Source organism: Erythrolamprus reginae, chromosome 5 (genome assembly GCF_031021105.1).
Source record: "Erythrolamprus reginae isolate rEryReg1 chromosome 5, rEryReg1.hap1, whole genome shotgun sequence".
NCBI classification, from domain to species: Eukaryota; Metazoa; Chordata; class Lepidosauria; order Squamata; family Dipsadidae; genus Erythrolamprus; species Erythrolamprus reginae.
The window spans coordinates 5,695,127-5,714,889 of record NC_091954.1 but is presented as its reverse complement, the minus strand read 5'-3'; the positions used below and the strand labels follow the sequence as shown (position 1 = coordinate 5,714,889).

Here is a 19,763-nt window from a genome sequence, read left to right as displayed (position 1 = left end):
CGAGATGACCTCCCCGCCCCTCTTTACATCTGACTGAATTTATATCAAAACCAGTGGCAGGAATGTTTCCATACATGATGTGCTCCGAAGCGCCAGAAATTCCCTGGGCATCAGACCACTGACAGCTTCTTCTGCGTTGCGTGTAAACCTTGACATCAGGTGAGGTGGGAGGAAAGGAATGTTACTCAAGCAGCTGTCATGAATGGGAGACAGCAATGAACATCTTTAAACCATGAACGATACTTCCATTTTTATCAGCAGCTAAGCTTCCACTACGGAAGGCGCTTCGCGGCTTTCATAGTCGTTTTTTCTAAACCGTATTTCATTTTTCTTCGACCCCACTGCTCCTTCTGCCAATAAGTAGACTGGGTTTTACAGTAGTGCCTCTACTTACGAACTTAATTCATTCCATGACCAGGTTCTGAAGTAGAAAGGTTTGTAAGTAGAAGCAATTTTCCCCATAGGAATCAATGCAAAAGCAAATAATGTGTGTGATTGGGGAAACCACAGGGAAGGTGGAGGCCCTGTTTCCTCCCAGGAGATTCCTAGAGAGGCCCCATGGAGGTTTCTCCCTGCCTTTTCCGACCCTGTTTCCTCCCAGGAGATTCCTAGAGAGGCCCCACGGAGGTTTTTCCCTGCCTTTTCTGGTCCTGTTTCCTCCCAGTAGATTCCTAGAGAGGCCCCACGGAGGATTCTCCCTGCCTTTTCCGGCCCTGTTTCCTCCCAGGAGATTCCTAGAGAGGCCCCACGGAGGCTTCTCCCTGCCTTTTCCAGCCCTGTTTCCTTCCAGGATATTCCTAGAGAGGCCCCACGGAGGTTTCTCCCTGCCTTTTCCGGCCCTGTTTCCTCCCAGGAGATTCCTAGAGAGGCCCCACGGAGGCTTCTCCCTGCCTTTTCCAGCCCTGTTTCCTTCCAGGATATTCCTAGAGAGGCCCCACGGAGGATTCTCCCTGCCTTTTCCGGCCCTGTTTCCTCCCAGGAGATTCCTAGAGAGGCCCCACAGAGGCTTCTCCCTGCCTTTTCCAGCCCTGTTTCCTTCCAGGATATTCCTAGAGAGGCCCCACGGAGGTTTCTCCCTGCCTTTTCCGGCCCTGTTTCCTCCCAGGAGATTCCTAGAGAGGCCCCACGGAGGCTTCTCCCTGCCTTTTCCAGCCCTGTTTCCTTCCAGGATATTCCTAGAGAGGCCCCACGGAGGCTTTTCCCTGCCTTTTCCGGCCCTGTTTCCTCTCAGGAGATTCCTAGAGAGGCCCCACGGAGGTTTCTCCCTGCCTTTTCCGGCCCTGTTTCCTCCCAGGAGATTCCTAGACAGGCCCCACGGAGGCTTCTCCCTGCCTTTTCTGGCCCTGTTTCCTCCCAGGAGATTCCTAGAGAGGCCCCACGGAGGTTTCTCCCTGCCTTTTCTGGCCCTATTTCTTCTCAGGAGATTCCTGGACAGGCCCCACGGAGGTTTCTCCCTGCCTTTTCCGGCCCTGTTTCCTCCCAGGAGATTCCTAGAGAGGCCCCACGGAGGCTTCTCCCTGCCTTTTCCGGCCCTGTTTCCTCCCAGGAGATTCCTAGAGAGGCCCCACGGAGGCTTCTCCCTGCCTTTTCCAGCCCTGTTTCCTTCCAGGATATTCCTAGAGAGGCCCCACGGAGGCTTCTCCCTGCCTTTTCCAGCCCTGTTTCCTTCCAGGATATTCCTAGAGAGGCCCCACGGAGGCTTCTCCCTGCCTTTTCTGGCCCTGTTTCCTCCCAGGAGATTCCAAGAGAATCCCCACGGAGGTTTCTCCCTGCCTTTTCTGGCCCTGTTTCCTCCCATGCCGTGATGCCTCAATTACGTACCATACCTTAACTGAAATTTAAATCCCTTGGGTAAAAGGTTTCTACAGTCTTCATTGCATTGACTGATGCTATTTAAGACCAGGACAAGGTAAAGAAAGAGAGAGAGAAAATCTATATCCCTGAAACAGCATTCTTTCGTTTGTAACCAAGAATTGGAGGATTCCTTCCCATTCCTCCCTACGCCCCCTTTATCTTATTCTTTTTCTGGTATATATGGGAGTCTCAACAGACCCATCTAAATAACAGCGGCAACAACAAAGCCATTAAAGAGAATTAGAAACATCAATTTTCTGAAACTTATGCTTTTAAGCACTGAATGTCTCATTAAGTCCATGAACTTCTAACCTCAAATTGTGTCTCCAAGTTGCCTCTGGAGGTTTAGTGTTTGAGGGAGGTGGAGGGAGATAGCAAATATATTGTCCTCGCAAGCCATTCAGGAGAAGAAGTTAGATATAAAAAGAGCAAGCCTTCACTTTTATTCAGCCGTGTAAGATCTATTTAATATTGGTCCTAAAAAGAAAGGGCAATTATGTGAGCTTCGAATAAGAAAAGGTTTAGGATTTTCCACTCGTGGTTGGCCCCTAATAGGAAAGGAGGAAGTCAGATGTACTGGATATATTGCCATTCAGGAAATTCCTACTCAAGAAACTTCTGCTCTTAGAAATATGTGTTTCGTCTGCTAATATGCAAGAAATGGAAAGATGAACTGCCCTTTCAAAAGAGTAATTTACTACTTTCTGGGAGTAACAATTTAGTAATTGAGTAATCTACACCTCTAAAACTTCATCTTTCAGCTGTGGCGAGGGGGACGTTTGCCCAGGTTCGCCTGGTACACCAGTTGCGGCCCTATTTGGACAGGGAGTCACTGCTCACAATCACTCATGCCCTCAGCACCTCGAGGCTCGACTATTGTAACGCTCTCTACACGGGGCTACCTTTCAAAAGTGTTCGGAAACTTCAGATCGTGCAGAATGCAGCTGCGAGAGCAATCATGGGCTTTCCCAAATATGCCCATGTTATACCAACACTCCGCATTGGTTGCCGATCAGTTTCTGGTCACAATTCAAAGTGTTGGTTATGACCTATAAAGCCCCTCATGGCACCAGACCAGATTATCTCAGGGACCACCTTCTGCTGCACGAATCCCAGCGACCAGTTAGGTCCCACAGAGTGGGTCTTCTCCGGGTCCCGTCAACTAAACAATGTCGCTTGGCGGGACCCGGGGAAGAGCCTTCTCTGTGGCGGCCCCGGCCCTCTGGAACCAACTCCCCCCAGAGATTAGAATTGCCCCCACCCTCCTTGCCTTTCGTAAGCTGCTTAAAACCCACCTCTGCCGCCAGGCATGGGGGAATTGAGATACTCTTTCCCCCTAGGCCTTTACAATTTTATGCGTGGCATGTCTGTATGTCTGTTTGGTTTTTATTATAATGGGTTTTTAATTGTTTTTAGTATTGGATTATTATTATATGCTGTCTTATTATTGCTGTTAGCCACCCCAAATCTCCGGAGAGGGGCGGCATACAAATCCAATAAATAAATAAATAAAATAAAACAGTCTGGTTTGGTCTTGCAACCAAGCAAGGCCAACACAGACTTCAGAGGATAAATAGAACTGCAGAAAAAACAATTGCCGCCAACCTGCCTTCCATTGAGGACCTGTGTACTGCATGAGTCAAAAAGAGGGTGGGGAAAATAACTACAAACATGTCACATCCTGGACATAAATTGTTTCAGCTCCTACCCTCAAAACATTGCTATAGAGCACTGCACACCCGAATAACTAGACACAAGAACAATTTTTTCCTGAACACCATCACTCAACACTGTCAAATTATTTCCTAAGTCTGCACTACTATTAATCTTTATTTATTAATTTATTTATTTATTAATCAGATTTGTATGCCGCCCCTCTCCGCAGACACGGGGCAGCTCACAGCAATAATAATACAATGTAAACAAATCTAATATTTAAGTTAATTTTAAAAAGAACACCAATTTAAGAAACCAATCATACATACTGATATACCGTGCATAAATTTTATAAGCCTAGGGGGAAGGGAAAGTCTCAATTCCCCCATGCCTGGCGACAGAGGTGGGTTTTAAGGAGCTTACGAAAGGCAAGGAGGGTGGGGGCAACTCTGATATCTGGGGGGAGTTGGTTCCAAAGGGTCGGGGCCACCACAGAGAAGGCTCTTCCCCTGGGTCCCGCCAAACGACATTGTTTAGTTGACGGGACCCGGAGAAGGCCAACTCTGTGAGACCTAACTGGTCGCTGGGATTCGTGCGACAGAAGGCGGTCCCGGAGATATTCTGGTCCGGTGCCATGAAGGGCTTTATAGGTCATAACCAACACTTTGAATTGTGACCGGAAAACTTCTCAGCCCATCATCCATCTCCTCCAACTAATGACTGTATGAGAGTAACTTTGCTGCTTGCATCCTTACAATTTATATCGACTGTTTCCTAATATGATTTGATTGCTTATTTGTACCCGGACTATCATTAAGTGTTGTATCTTAGTATTCTTGAGGAACATACATTTTCTTTTATGTTTACTGAGAGCATAGGCACCAAGACAAATTCCTTGTGTGTCCAATCAGACTTGGCCAATGAAATTCTATTCTATTCTAATTTCAGGAATAGAATAACTTATTTCTCAAAAAATTGAAACACTGGGGTCCAACTGAATTTGGCTTCATGTAGATGACTAGCCTTACTTACTTACTTACTTACTTACTTACTTACTTACTTACTTACTTACTTATTTCAATATTAGTTTAAATAAAAAAAAACATATTTGCAATAACTAGGATCTTAAAACTGATCAAATCTATAAAGCGGGAACTTATTTTCTTGTTGGAATTCATTGTCGAAATGCATTTCTACAACTGTATTTCAACTACAGCCAGTAGGGGGCAGTGTTTACAAGTTTGGATCTAGCTCTTTCCTTCCTAGAGTTTCCTGTTTCCTGTTAACAGTTAAACAGGGCAGTAAAGCACATGGTGACTGTATTCTTTGTTTGCTCTGTTGTGCTATATATTAACAGAATTTCCAACATTTCTATGTTGTGAAATGAATTTATTTATTCATCAACTTATATACTACCCTAAGTCACAGAGTAATTTGTTGGATTTTGGGGGTATTTTTAGGTGAGTAATAAATTTAAAAGAGAGAGATTGAGTTTTTACCAGCTGAACCTGCAAAAGTAAAATGAATACTGTCTTTTCTGAAATTCAGGGATAAGCTCATTTTTTTATCAATTTCCCTTCATTTTCATTCATTCATTCATTCATTCATTCATTCATTCATTCATTCATTCATTCATTCATTCATTCATTCAACTTCTATGCTGCCCAGTCCCGAAGGACTCAGGGTGGCTTACAATAATAATATAAAAAAGAAATAGAAATACTGTAGATACAGAACAATAAAAATAAATTGAAAATAATCAAAGCTATAAAACCCCATATTAAAAGAAACCCATTGATTATAAAGCAGTCATAATCCCATACGTACATACCATTCATACATTGTGACCCTGTCACTTGTTAGCTCAAGGCCCCCCCAGGCCTGCTGGCAAAGTAGGGTGGGAGCAGTACAGACCTCGGGGGGGGGGAGTTGGTCCCATAGAGCCGGGGCCACCACAGAGAAGGCCCTCCCCCGTGGTCCTGCCAACCTGCATTGTTTCTTCGACGGGACCTTGAGGAGGCCAACTCTGCGTGCTCTTATTGGTCTCTGGGATTCTTTGTTGAACTTTGTAAGAAAGATGCTTCATGGAAAAATGTATGCGGCATAGCTTATTTTAGCACCAAAAGCTAATTAGCTAGAATAGCAAAGTGTGTTTACATGTCTTTTCTACTAGTGTTAATGAACAGAAAGCAATTGCAAGCGTTTCTCTGATTATATTCACTAGGTCACTAATCTATGCCTACAAATGTCAAGATTTATGGAAAGATACTGTTTTCTGTGCCGAAAACATTATTTCCACTGTGGAAAAAGCACATCCAGGAATGATGGGTCCAGCTGATAGCTTGAAAATTGGCCACTGATGTTTGCCTTTTAGAAGACCCCAAATATATTTTGGTTTAATCGGCTGTAAATATTTCCAGTCATGTTCGTTTGCTATTGTTTCATTCCGTGGATTGATTTTTGTGACATCAAGTCCGTGTTGACTTTCAGCGTCCACAAGGATGTTCTGTCCCCAATTTGACCCTTCAGGTCTCTCAGCAGTGCAGTCCTTATCTGTTAAATACAGTGGTCCCTCTACTTACGAACTTACTTCGTTCTGTGACCAGGTTCTTAAGTAGAAAAGTTTATAGGAAGAAGCAATTTTTCCCATAGGAATCAATGTAAAAGCAAATAATATGTGTGATTGGGGAAACCAGAGAGAGGGTGGAGGCCCTGTTTTCTCCCAGGAGATTCCTAGAGAGGCCCCAGGGAGGCTTCTCCCCACCTTTTCCGGCCCTGTTTCCTCCCAAGGAGATTCCTAGAGAGGCCCCACGGAGGCTTCTCCCTACCTTTTCCGGTCCTGTTTCCTCCCAAGGAGATTCCTAGAGAGGCCCCACGGAGGCTTCTCCCCACCTTTTCCGGCCCTGTTTCCTCCCAAGGAGATTCCTAGAGAGGCCCCACGGAGGCTTCTCCCCACCTTTTCCGGCCCTGTTTCCTCCCAAGGAGATTCCTAGAGAGGCCCCACGGAGGCTTCTCCCCACCTTTTCTGGCCCTGTTTCCTCCCAAGGAGATTCCTAGAGAGGCCCCACGGAGGCTTCTCCCCACCTTTTCCAGCCCTGTTTCCTCCCAAGGAGATTCCTAGAGAGGCCCCACGGAGGCTTCTCCCCACCTTTTCCAGCCCTGTTTCCTCCCAGGAGATTCCTAGAGAGACCCCACGGAGGCTTCTCCCCACCTTTTCCGGCCCTGTTTCCTCCCAAGGAGATTCCTAGAGAGTCCCCATGGAGGTTTTTGCAGTGTTTGGCTACATGGCTCTACTTATTTTCTCAAAATAGTCGCTTTTGAAATGTGAAGGAGAAGGAAGTTGACACATGTGAAAGGGAGATTGCCTCACCAAATGAGAATTGTACCCAGACCGGTGATGTCTTTGACTGGAAAACGTTATCTCTCAATTCCAACAGTTTTCTGACAACTCAAATCTGAACTAAAACAAGAGGAACTCTTGCCTAATTCTAGATTCTCTCTGTCTCCGTTTGGAAATCCAATGCTCATTCTCTTTTTCCTTCTCCATCTGGTTACTTCTTCCCTCCCATCATCCTCTCCATTCTATTTATCTTTCACCATTCTTTCTGCCGGGCTCTCTGATAGGAGCCTCCCGAAAATTCAAGGGTACAAATTTCAGACACACACACGTTTGAAAATTCAAAACAATGTTCTTTATCACAAAAGTCAAAATAAACTAAGCACTCTTTTTGTATTGCAAAGAGCACTCTTCCCAAAACAACCCGGTAGTCTGTACAATTTCCCTTAAGCAGTCATTAAGTACTTAGCTAGCAGCTGTGAAGAAAGTTCACACCCCTTCTTCTTCCAACGAAGGGAGACACACACACACACGTTGCTCTACTTTGGTTTCAAAGGCGTGAAAAAGCAACAAAGTTCAGCACACAAGATTCCTGACGAAACTGCAACAGATACTCTTCCACAACGGCCAAACCCACATGCTGTTATTTATAGCAGCAGCCCTAATTACTGGAGCCCCACCCAAACACAGGTGGTCTCCCTTATTTCCTGTAATATGTTCTTACTTGGTCTCTTATACGCATAATTCTGCGCTTGCGTGGGTCCAAAATGTCATCATCTGAAGCTATAGAAGATAAGGAAGATTGACTGCCTTGGCTGTGTGCCAAGCCCTCCTCTGCCGAGTCACTCCCACCTTCTTCTTCGAGGAAACACAACTCTGAACTGGTTCTGTTGGCAATAACACAGGCCTGTGACATGTTGAAGTTTCCCCTGCGTCCACCTCCCCATTCCCTGGGGCAGGAGCTGGGCCAGAGCCAACCACAACAACTTGTAGATTTCTAAGTACAGTCATACAGTACTTTAGTACTGAACTGCGTTCAAACTCATCAAATTTGGTATGTATTTTTGATGGGAAAATCTTTGTCCTGGTATTTGTCATTTGTTTGGTACTCAATGCACAAGCTAAAACTTGTCAGTGTTGGTTGCCTTGTGTCTTGTTATCCTTGCCAGCCAATTTGTTTGCTATCAAATTAGTTTGGCAACTCATCATTTTTGGTACTCCCGGAAGCAATTAGCAAAAAGTACTGAGGTACCACTGTATATAAAGAGATTAGGTTTAGCTAATATGATACCCATCAATTGATAGTAAAAATCTATCGGCTTGATTGTTCCTTTTGGGGATGTGTGATTGCTAACTAAAGGATACAAACTTATATAGAGTACATCTGTTTTAAAAATATGTTGACTTTTAATATAAAAGAGGGCTGTGAAAATATTTACTGACCCCTCGCTTTCCTGGACATAAACTGTTTCAACTCCTACCCTCAAAACATTGCTACACAGCACTGCACACCAATACAACTAGACACAAGAACAGGTTTTTTTCCCCAAATGCCGTCATTCTGCTAAACAAATAATTCCCTCAACACTGTCAAACTATTTAGTAAGTCTTCACTACTAATACTAATAGTTTTTTCTCATCATTCCTATCACCCATCTCCTTATGACTGTATGATTGTACCTTGTTGCTTGCATCCTTAAGATTTTTATTAATATTATTTGACCCCTATGACAATCATTAAGGGTTGTACTTCATGATTCTTGACAATTGTATATTTTCTTTTATGTACACTGAGAGCATATGCACCAAAGACAAATTCTTTGTGTGTCCAATCACACTTGGCCAATAAAGAATTCTATTCTATTCTATTCTATTTATTAGATTTGTATGCCGCCCCTCTCCGAAGACTCGGGGGGGCTCACAACAACGATAAAAACAATATTATAATGGCACAAATCTAAAAAAAACCCTATCATAATTAAAAACCAAACAGCACATACATACCAAACATAAATTATAATGAGCCTGGGGGAAAGGTGTCTCAAATCCCCCATGCCTGGCGGTATAGGTGGGTCTTAAGTAGTTTACAGAAGACAAGGAGGGTGGGAGCAGTTCTAATCTCCGGGGGGGTATTTATTTATCTATCTATCTATCTATCTATCTATCTATCTATCTATCTATCTATCTATCTATCTATCTATCTATCTATTTATTTATTAGATTTGTATGCCGCCCCTTTCCGTAGACTCGGGGCGCCTTACAACACAATAAAACAGTTCATGACAAATCTAATAATTTACAATTTAAAATTTGGAATAGTTAAGAAACCCCATTTTAAACAGACATACCTACAAATATACCATACATAAATTATATAGGCCCGGGGGAGATATCTGAATTCCCCCATGCCTGACGACAAAGGTGGGTTTTGAGGAGTTTACGAAAGGCAAGGAGGGTAGGGGTAGTTCTAATCTCTGGGGGGAGCTAGTTCCAGAGATTCGGATCCCACCAACCGACATTGTTTAGTTGACGGGACCCGGAGAAGGCCAACTCTGTGGGACCTAACTGGTCGCTGGGATTCGTGCAGCAGAAGGCGGTCCCTGAGATATTCTGGTCCGATGCCATGAAGGGCTTTATAGGTCATAACCAACACTTTGAATTGCGACCGGAAATTGATCGTCAACCAATGCAGACTGCGGAGAGTTGATTCCAGAGGGCCGGGGCCACCACAGAGAAGGCTCTGTTCTTTTCTATTCTACTCTACTCTACTCTACCCTACCCTACCCTATCCTACTCTATTCTGTTGTTGAGAAAAGGAAAAATCTGTAAGAATTGTTCCAGGAGAAATTATAGGCTGATGAGATGAAGGAGAAGCTACACCTTGGATATCACTTTTGCTTGTGAAGATATTTCCCTGTCTACCCTTCCTTGTATCATTTTCCTCTCAGAGAAATGTTGTAGTGTGCTAAGCGCTGTCTTTTTTTTCTCCTTTGCTACTTAACGAGGTTTTATTGGCGACTCCGCTTTTCATTTTGCATTAAATACATTCTCCCTTTCTGACTTCATTTGTGAGAATGAGAACAGATTTTTCCCTTTCTTGCCTTCTTGCTTTGTCATCTATTCTTGGGCTCCCAGCCATCAGACAATGTAAAAAATGTAAACTGCAACGGCCATGCAACGCTTGACTAGCAATTTTAACAAGGTATTTCGCTAGCACGTCACAATACACTGGCCTGATAGATACGTACATTGTTACATGAGAAATTGAGTTACAACAGGGAGCTGAGAGCAGCGTTTCTATGAAACTCCCAGCCAAATGATGGCAATTTCCTCCAAAGAGAAGAGATTGTACTAATAACAATCTGGTTTGACATTCTTCAAGGTGGCATTTTTCCTCCTTAATAAGAGTTTTCCTTCACTCTTCTGCTGGCTTTGAAAGGTAAAAAGTCCAAGGGTCGCCCAGAAAGTAATGCACCACATTTTTTTTCTCAGCCTACAGTAATGGTAGGAATGTGAAACTTTAGATATACATTACTTGAATTGTCAGGAGTGCGTGTGTAAATTTTGAGTTTCTTCAGACCGATAGTGTAGCTGCAGCAGTGTTTCAAAATGTGTGTTACAAGTAGCGTGTCGTCATTGAATTTCTCACTGCGGAGAAAGAAACTGCTGAGAACATTCACAAACGTTTGTGTACAGTTTGTGGAGAATCTGCAGTCGACAGAAGTACGGTTAGTCGCCAGGCACAGAGGGTGAGGCCATTAGAGGTGATTCACACAGTGCAGAAATGGCTTCGTGACCGGAACAAGGAGTGGTACCAACAGGGTATAAACGCCCTTCTATGTCGCTGGAGGAAGGCCATAGAAACATTCATTCATTCTGTCAAGGTTATGTAGTGACCTTTGGAGAACTGCATGCAATGAAATTTCATTTCAAGGTATGTTGATTAGTGTACATTCAAGGTGACAATAAAGTGTATTCTATTCTACTCTACTCTACATTACACTCTACACTACACTACACTACTCAACCCTACACTTCCCTACCTTTCCCTCCCGTACCCTACCCTACCCTTTCCTACCCTACCCTACCCTACCCTTCCCTTCCCTATTCTACCCCACCCTTCCCTACCTTACCCTACTCTACCTTTCCCTACCCTTCCTTACCCTACCCTTCCCTACCTTACCCTACCCTACCTTTCCCTACCCTTCCCTACCCTTCCCTAACCTACCCTTCCCTACTTTACCCTTCCCTACCTTTCCCTACCATTCCCTACCCTTCCCTACCCTATTCTACCCCATCCTTCCCTACCTTACCCTACCCTTCCCTATCCTACCCTACCTTTCCCTACCCTTCCCTACCCTACCCTACCTTTCCCTACCCTTCCCTACCCTACCTTACCCTACCCTACCTTTCCCTACCCTTCCCTACCCTATTGTACCCCATCCTTCCCTACCTTACCCTACCCTTCCCTATCCTACCCTACCTTTCCCTACCCTTCCCTACCCTACCTTACCCTACCCTACCTTTCCCTACCCTTCACTACCCTATTCTACCCCATCCTTCCCTACCTTACCCTACCCTTCCCTACCCTACCCTACCCTACCTTTCCCTACCATTCCCTACCCTACCTTACCCTTCCCTACCTTTCCCTTCCCTACCTTTCCCTACCCTTCCCTACCTTATACTACCTTACCTTTCCCTATCCTTCCCTACCTTTGCCTACCCTACCCTACCCTATTCTACCCCATCCTTTCCTACCTTACCCTACCCTTCCCTATCCTACCCTACCTTTCCCTACCCTTCCCTACCCTACCTTACCCTACCCTACCTTTCCCTACCCTTCACTACCCTATTCTACCCCATCCTTCCCTACCTTACCCTACCCTACCCTATCCTACCCTACCTTTCCCTACCATTCCCTACCCTACCCTACCTTACCCTTCCCTACCTTTCCCTTCCCTACCTTTCCCTACCCTTCCCTACCTTATACTACCTTACCTTTCCCTATCCTTCCCTACCTTTGCCTACCCTACCCTACCCTATCCTATTCTCTTTCATCTTTTTTGGGTCTCCTCATTTGAGATGAAGCCAGCTGCACCTTGTAGAAGTTTCAAGCATAACCACGACTCTTAAATTTCTCACCAACTTCTCAACTTATTTTTCCTATTTTATTCAATTTTGAGGGGCAAGGTCTAATCCCCCCCGAAGCCTCCCACATCCTCCCAAAAGATTAAAAAGTTCAGCCCTCCCCCATTGTCCTGATCACATCACTGACCACACTCCCTGCGGCCTCCAGAGGCAGCAAAATTAAATATGGCAGGAAGGTCACATCTACTTGGAAAAAGCAGAGGGCTGGTAGGTAGAAACCCACGTCCTCTGAACCAGCCCGTTGGATGCATGGTACAGTTATGTAATAATTCAGAAATAGTTCAGAATAGGTGCCTCAGAGTCCAAAGATAGAACTCACGGCCGTCCTGCCAAGTTACTGTGTCTTTTCCCGGGATTTCACATCGGTTTTGACATAATTGCAGGAATGACCAGGGAGCATAGACTTTTCTGAGGACCTGCTGAGAAATGCTCATGTGTTTCTTTTCAAACCTAGATCACTGCCCAGCTACTGGAGAAGACATTCTATTGCCTTTCACATGGTGAGACAATGAGCAAAGACCATTGACAAACAATATTAAATAGCAATGAATGCATATGAGGTTGAGAAAAGAAGGGAGGGAGGGAGGGAGGGATGGAAGGAGGGAGGGAGGAGGGAAGGGAAGGGAATGAGTGAGTGAGTGAGTGAGTGAGTGAGTGAGTGAGTGAGTGAGTGAGTGAGTGAATGCAGAAAGGCAGGGAGGAAGGAAGGAAGGAAAGAAAGTGGGAGGGAGGGATGGAAGGAGGGTGGAGGGAAAGAAATGAATGAATGAATGAATGAATGAATGAAGGCAGAAAGGGATGGAGGGAGGGAGGAACGAAGGTGGGAGGGAGGAAGAAGGGATGGAAGGAGGGAGGAGGGAAGGGTATGAATGAATGAATGAATGAATGAATGAATGAATACAGAAAGGCAGGGAGGGAGGAAGGAAAGAAAGTGGGAGGGAGGGATGGAAGGAGGGTGGAGGGAAAGAAATGAATGAATGAAGGCAGAAAGGCAGGCAGGGAGGGAGGGAGGGATGGAAGGAGGGTAGAGGGAAAGGAATGAATGAATGAATGAATGAATGAATGAATGAAGGCAGAAAGGCAGGCAGGCAGGCAGGGAGGGAGGGAGGGATGGAAGGAGGGTAGAGGGAAAGGAATGAATGAATGAATGAATGAATGAATGAATGAATGAAGGCAGAAAGGCAGGGAGGAAGGAAGGAAAGTGGGAGGGAGGGAAGGAGGGTAGAGGGAAACGAATGAATGAATGAATGAATGAATGAATGAATGAATGAAGGCAGAAAGGCAGAAAGGCAGGGAGGCAGGGAGGGAGGGAGGGAGGGATGGAAGGAGGGCGGAGGGAAAGGAATGAATGAATGAATGAATGAATGAAGGCAGAAAGGCAGGCAGGGAGGGAGGGAGGGAGGTGGGAGAGAGGGAGGAAAGGAACCATAGGTTTGCAATCACTGGTATAGAATGTGAAGGATGTGTGTTTGTGTTTTATTTATATAGCTATAATGTACCCTGACGATGGCATTTAATTTCATTGTATGAGGTGCAATGACAAATTAAAAAAAACTTTAAAAACAACCACTGTACAAGGGGATGTAAGCTAAGGATCGGGGTTCCCTCTGGGAATGGGAGGAATTTCTTTTATCTAAATATTCTGATAAATTGAAATAAAATTGTCTTTGTGTCTTGGTCTGTGTCTCCCTAGAAAACATGCACACCATATTTGCCTTTCACTGTCTGGTACAACAAGTTATAAGGACATCATTCCTTCCTTCCTTCCTTCCTTCCTTCCTTCCTTCCTTCATTCATTCATTCATCCATGCATCCATCCATCCATCCATCCATCCATTCATTCGACTTCTACGCCACCCAATCCCACGGTGACTCGACAACCCACGATTTTTAAACCACAACCCCACGATTTTTACGCACAACAGTATACCATTGGTCCATTACATGGCAGCTAATTGTTGATCTTAAACTTTATTAAAGCCGCACAGACAGAAAACGCTCAAGGTCGTCCAAAAACATTTTGTGTGTTTGTATTCACACGTGTTCACATCTCAGGTGGTGTGGGGGGAATGAAGCATAATTCAGGCCCATCGAAACTTATATCAGTCCTACAGACAATTGGCAATTCCAAATCTCAACCAGCAAATGCTCTGTTTTACACATTGGTAAAAGGAATCAGAATACAAAATACACGCTGAGTGGACACGATCTTGTAGGAGACCCTCACACTGTCAAAGACCTTGGAGTAGTCATATCTAATGATCTAAGTGGCAAAGCCCACTGTAACAACAACGCCAAAAAGGCTTCAAGAGTTGTAAACTTAATCTTGTGTAGCTCCTTCTCCAGTAATATTACACTACTAACCAATACTGTGTTCAGTTCTGGAGACCTCACCTACAAAAAGATATTGACAAAATTGAACGGGTCCAAAGATGGGCTACAAGAATGGTGGAAGGTCTTAAGCATAAAACGTATCAGGAAAGACTTCATGAGCTCAATCTGTAGAGTCTGGAGGACAGAAGGAAAAGGGGGGACATGATCGAAACATTTAAATATATTAAAGGGTTAAATAAGGTCCAGGAGGGAAATGTTTTTAATAGGAAAGTGAACACAAGAACAAGGAGACACAATCTGAAGTTAGTTGGGGGAAAGATCAAAAGCAACGTGAGAAAATATTATTTTACTGAAAGAGTAGTAGATCCTTGGAACAAACTTCCAGCAGAAGTGGTAGATAAATCCACAGTAACTGAATTTAAACATGCCTGGGATAAACATATATCCATCCTAAGATAAAACACAGGAAATAGTATAAGGGCAGACTAGATGGAGCATGAGGTCTTTTTCTGCCGTCAGACTTCTATGTTTCTAAACATACAAAACATTTGCTAGACCAATTCTGAAATATAGCTCATCTGTCCGGAACCTGTATTACATATCGGACATTAATACAATTCAACGTGTCCAGAGATATTTCACAAGAAGAATCCTCCACATCTCTGCTCATAACCTCCAGACTTGAAATTCTGGACTTAGACAACTTAGACCACCTTTGGTCTGACCTAAGCCTAGTACATAAAATTATCTGCTACAATACCCTACCTATCAATGACTTCTTCAGCTTCAATCACAACAATGCACAAGCACACAATAGATACAAACATAAAGTCAACCATAAAGTGAACTCTAAACTAATTGCAGGAAATAGGACTTTCAGCAACAGAGTGGTCAATGCCTGGAATATACTACCGACTCAGTGGTTTCATCCCCAAACCCCCAAAAATTTAAACTTAAGACTGTCTACATTTGACCTCACCCCATTCCTAAGGGGTCTGTAAGGGGCGTGCATAAGTGCACCAATGTGCCTGCCATCCCTGTCCTAAAGTTCCCTCTTCTTTTATTCATTTCATGTACTCAAATTACGTATACACTTATATGTTATTATCTAATACAAGATGGACAAAATAAATAAATTAAATTCAACAAGAACCCTAACTCCTTGTGACAACTCTTGTTTCTCTGAGGTCAGCACACTTGAAGTGCCTTTTAGGATATAATCTGTGTAATAATACTGGCTATTAAAGGGCAGAGCATTCAGTTACAAATGGAACTATAGAGGCAGTTACCAACCATATTAAGATAAACCGTAATCATAAAGCCAACAAAACATTGGCTATATTTATATTGCAGAACCAAAGGAGGAAAAAAAACACCCCCAAAAACACATTATGTTCAGACTGTGGTGTCTTTTATCATAACAATATTATTATCACCCAACCTTAAAGAAACTACCAGGCACTGTTCACCACAAAAGAAAATACAACTTCATTTCACCCTCCTGCTTGTCTCGATAGATAGGATAATACCAGGGAGGAACCTCGACAGATTGCAGGATTATTATTGCCAGGAGCCAGCGTTATATTAGGGGACACAGTGTGGTATGATAATTCCCAAATAAGCCGCAATATATTAATTAGTTTCAGTAATTACACATATAAACACATGGCCTTTTTCATGGGGATTCCTCCAGTTTACATTTCTCTATACAGGTAGTCCTTGAGTTACGACCACAATTCTCGGTAAAGGGGATGAATCCGTCATACATGCACAGGCATGTAAATCCCGTGACAGTGGGGAAAGATTAACAAGCAGGAAGAGGGAGATTATGATCCCGCTATATAGAGCGCTGGTGAGACCCCATTTGGAATACTGTGTTCAGTTCTGGAGACCTCACCTACAAAAAGAGATTGACAACATTGAACGGGTCCAAAGACGGGCTACAAAAACAGTGGAAGGTCTTAAGCATAAAACTTATCAGGAAAGACTCAATGAACTCAATCTGTATAGTCTGGAGGAGAGAAGGGAAAGTGGGGGGGGGGGACATGATTGAAACATTTAAATATGTTAAAGGGTTAAATAAAGTTCAGGAGGGATGTGTTTTTAATACGAAGGAATAAAGGGGCACAATCTGAAGTTAGTTGGGGGAGAGATCAGAAGCAACGTGAGAAAATATTATTTTAATAAAAGAGTTGTACTGTAGATGCTTGGAACAAACTCCCAGCAGACGTGGTTGGTAAATCCACAGTCACTGAATTTAAAAATTCCTAGGATAAACATATAGAAACATAGAAGAAACGTAGAAGACTGACGGCAGAAAAAGACCTCATGGTCCATCTAGTCTGCCCTTATACTATTTCCTGTATTTTATCTTAGGATGGATCTATGTTTATCCCAGGCATGTTTAAATTCAGTTACTGTGGATTTACCAACCACGTCTGCTGGAAGTTTGTTCCAAGGATCTACTACTCTTTCAGTGAAATAATATTTCCATAATATATTCATCCTAAGATAAAATACAGGAAATAGTATAAGGGCAAACTAGATGGACCATGAAGTCTTTTTCTGCCGTTAATGTTCCATGTTTCTATATTTCTAAGATGCTGGAACGGTTCATAAAGGTGAAAACTGGTCATAAGTCATTTTTTTCAGTGCCGTTGTCATTTTGAGCCATCACTGCATGAGCTGTCGTAAGTCAGAGGACTACCTGTATTGTGATTTCTTTCTTTTTTTTAAAGAACAGAAATGTGGGACTATAGTTCGCTTTCTTTTCTTCTATTTCAGAAGAGCAGGAGAATTACAAAAACAATTATTAAATTAACTTTCCCAAAGTCTTTGAAAACATAGCTGGATGTGCAAACGATAAATGTAAATAATAATAATTATTATTATTTATTAGATTTTTATGCCGCCCCTCTCCAAAGACTCGGGGGGGGGGGCTCACAACAGTAATAAAAACAATATAGCAGTGGAACAAATCTAATATTAAAAAAACATATAAAACCCTATCATTATTTTTTTTTAAACCAACCAATAATAATTTATTAGGTTTGTATGCCGCCCCTCTCTGAGGCTCACAACAATAAAACATCATATACAAATCCAATGTTAAAACGGTCTTTAAAAAACACCTATTAAAAACAGTCATACAGCCCAAACACACCATCCATAAAACCAAAGGCAGCTAAGGATATATCAATCCCTCCATGCCCGGTGACATAGATGAGTTTTCAAAAGTTTGCAAAAGGCAAGGAGGATGGGGGCAGTCCTAATCTCTGGAGGGAGCTGATTCCAGAGGGCCGAGGCCACCACAGAGAAGGCTCTTCCCCTGGGTCCCACCAGACAGCATTGTTTCGTCAACAGGACCCGGAGAAAGCCAACTCTGTGGGACCTAATCGGTCACTGGGAGTTTGCAAGTGGGTAAGAGCTGGGAACATCGTTAGGGCTGGAAAAGCTTTGAGCTTCAGTAAAATTTTAAAAATAACATATCAAACCACATAAAAACTCACACAACTACAGGTACATTAGCAAAACATGAAGAAGTTTTCAAGTACTTACTTTGACGAATCTATGAAGTATATTACAAGAGCACCAATACTAAGAGCAAAAACTAAAACGACCTGCAAAAGCAAGAAGGAGAAGGGAAAAAAATGCAGTCATTTGTGGTGTCAAAGCATTTATCATTCCAACGAAAGAACAGGAAAGGACGTGAAATTTGGTGGTGCCATTTCAATGGTCTTCTGCTTTGCAGAAGTAAACATTGTACACAAGGTTTGGCAAAGCTAAGGACATGTTTAAAAGAGATGCAACCTGACATACCCCTGAGCACTGTGGTCCATGAGGCAGAAAATCTATGTTATGTCCAGTGGTGCTAGCATAATAATAAACCTGATAATTGACCATTTGCTGCCCTGTAATATTATGGAAAGTCCACCAGTTAAGGTACCTTGCCTCCCCTTGTATGATCAACAGTAATTGTGGTTAATTAAACATTTGAAAGAGGGTTTTTGGATCTCAGGGTTTGAACTGTGCGAGGTCTTTGAGCTTGTAGTTTTTTCCCCCTTGCTGAAACACTGCATTTCGGACATAAACACTCTAGAACAGGAGTAGGCGAAGTTGGCTTTTCTATGACATGTGGACTTCAATTCCCAGAATTCCTGAGTCAACTTTGTCTACCACTGTTCTATTTTTTTTAATTTTTTATAATTTATTTTTTATTTTATATCCGCAAATATGCAAACAACATTAAACATTTAAACTTATTTTTATTTATTTTATTTATTTATTATTTGGATTTGTATGCCGCCCCTCTCCGCAGACTCGGGGCGGCTCACAGCAGCATACAAACAATCCATGACAAATCTAAATATAATTTAAAATATTTTTAAAAAAACCATTTACTAAGCAAACATACACACAAACATACCATGCATAAATTGTACATGCCCGGGGGAGGTGATTCAGTTCCCCCATGCCTGACGACAAAGGTGGGTTTTAAGGAGCTTACGAAAGGCAAGGAGAGTAGGGGCAGTTTTAATCTCTGGGGGGAGTTGGTTCCAGAGAGTCGGGGCCGCCACAGAGAAGGCTCTTCCCCTGGGTCCTGCCAACCGACATTGTTTAGTTGACGGGACCCGGAGAAGGCCCACTCTGTGGGACCTAATCGGTCGCTGGGATTCGTGCGGCAGAAGGCGGTCTCTGAGATATTCTGGTCCAATGCCATGAAGGGCTTTAAAGGTCATAACCAACACTTTGAATTGTGACCGGAAATTGATCGGCAGCCAATGCAGACTGCGGAGTGTTGGTGAAACATAGGCACATTTGGGAAAGCCCATGACTGCTCTCGCAGCTGCATTCTGCACGATCTGAAGTTTCCGAACACTTTTCAAAGGTAGCCCCATGTAGAGAGCATTACAGTAGTCGAACCTTGAGGTGATGAGGGCATGAGTGACTGTGAGCAATGAGTCCCGGTCCAAATAGGGCCGCAACTGGTGCACCAGGCGAACCTGGGCAAACGCCCCCCTCGCCACAGCTGAAAGATGGTTCTCTAATAGCTGTGGATCGAGGAGGACGCCCAAGTTGCGCACCCTCTCCGAGGGGGTCAATAATTCCCCCCCCAGGGTGATGGACGGACAGATGGGATTGTCCTTGGGAGGCAAAACCCACAGCCACTCCGTGTTATCCGGGTTGAGTTTGAGTCTGTTGACACCCATCCAGGCCCCAACAGCCTCCAGACACCGGCACATCACTTCCACTGCTTCGTTGACTGGACATGGGGTGGAGATGTAAAGCTGGGTATCATCAGCATTTTAAATACCTTATGTTCCCTTAACACTAATTCCCTTTCTTTTCTTCTTTTTCTATCCAGTTATACATTTTCTCCCACACTCTATAGTAGTTCTTATTTTGTTTGTTCTGTATTTCATACGTTAATTTA

General features: G+C 43.5%; 1 protein-coding gene across 3 annotated transcripts in view; it reads right to left on the bottom strand.

The window, feature by feature from the left end:
• The window catches only part of KCNMA1 (potassium calcium-activated channel subfamily M alpha 1), a 655,726-nt gene that overhangs the window by 340,145 nt on the left and 295,818 nt on the right, over positions 1-19,763 (bottom strand). For all 3 annotated transcript variants that reach the window (XM_070752010.1, XM_070752011.1, XM_070752012.1), the window contains exon 3: positions 17,888-17,949. In XM_070752010.1, the coding sequence (XP_070608111.1) occupies positions 17,888-17,949 (62 nt within the window). The remainder of the gene's footprint in view (positions 1-17,887; positions 17,950-19,763) is intronic.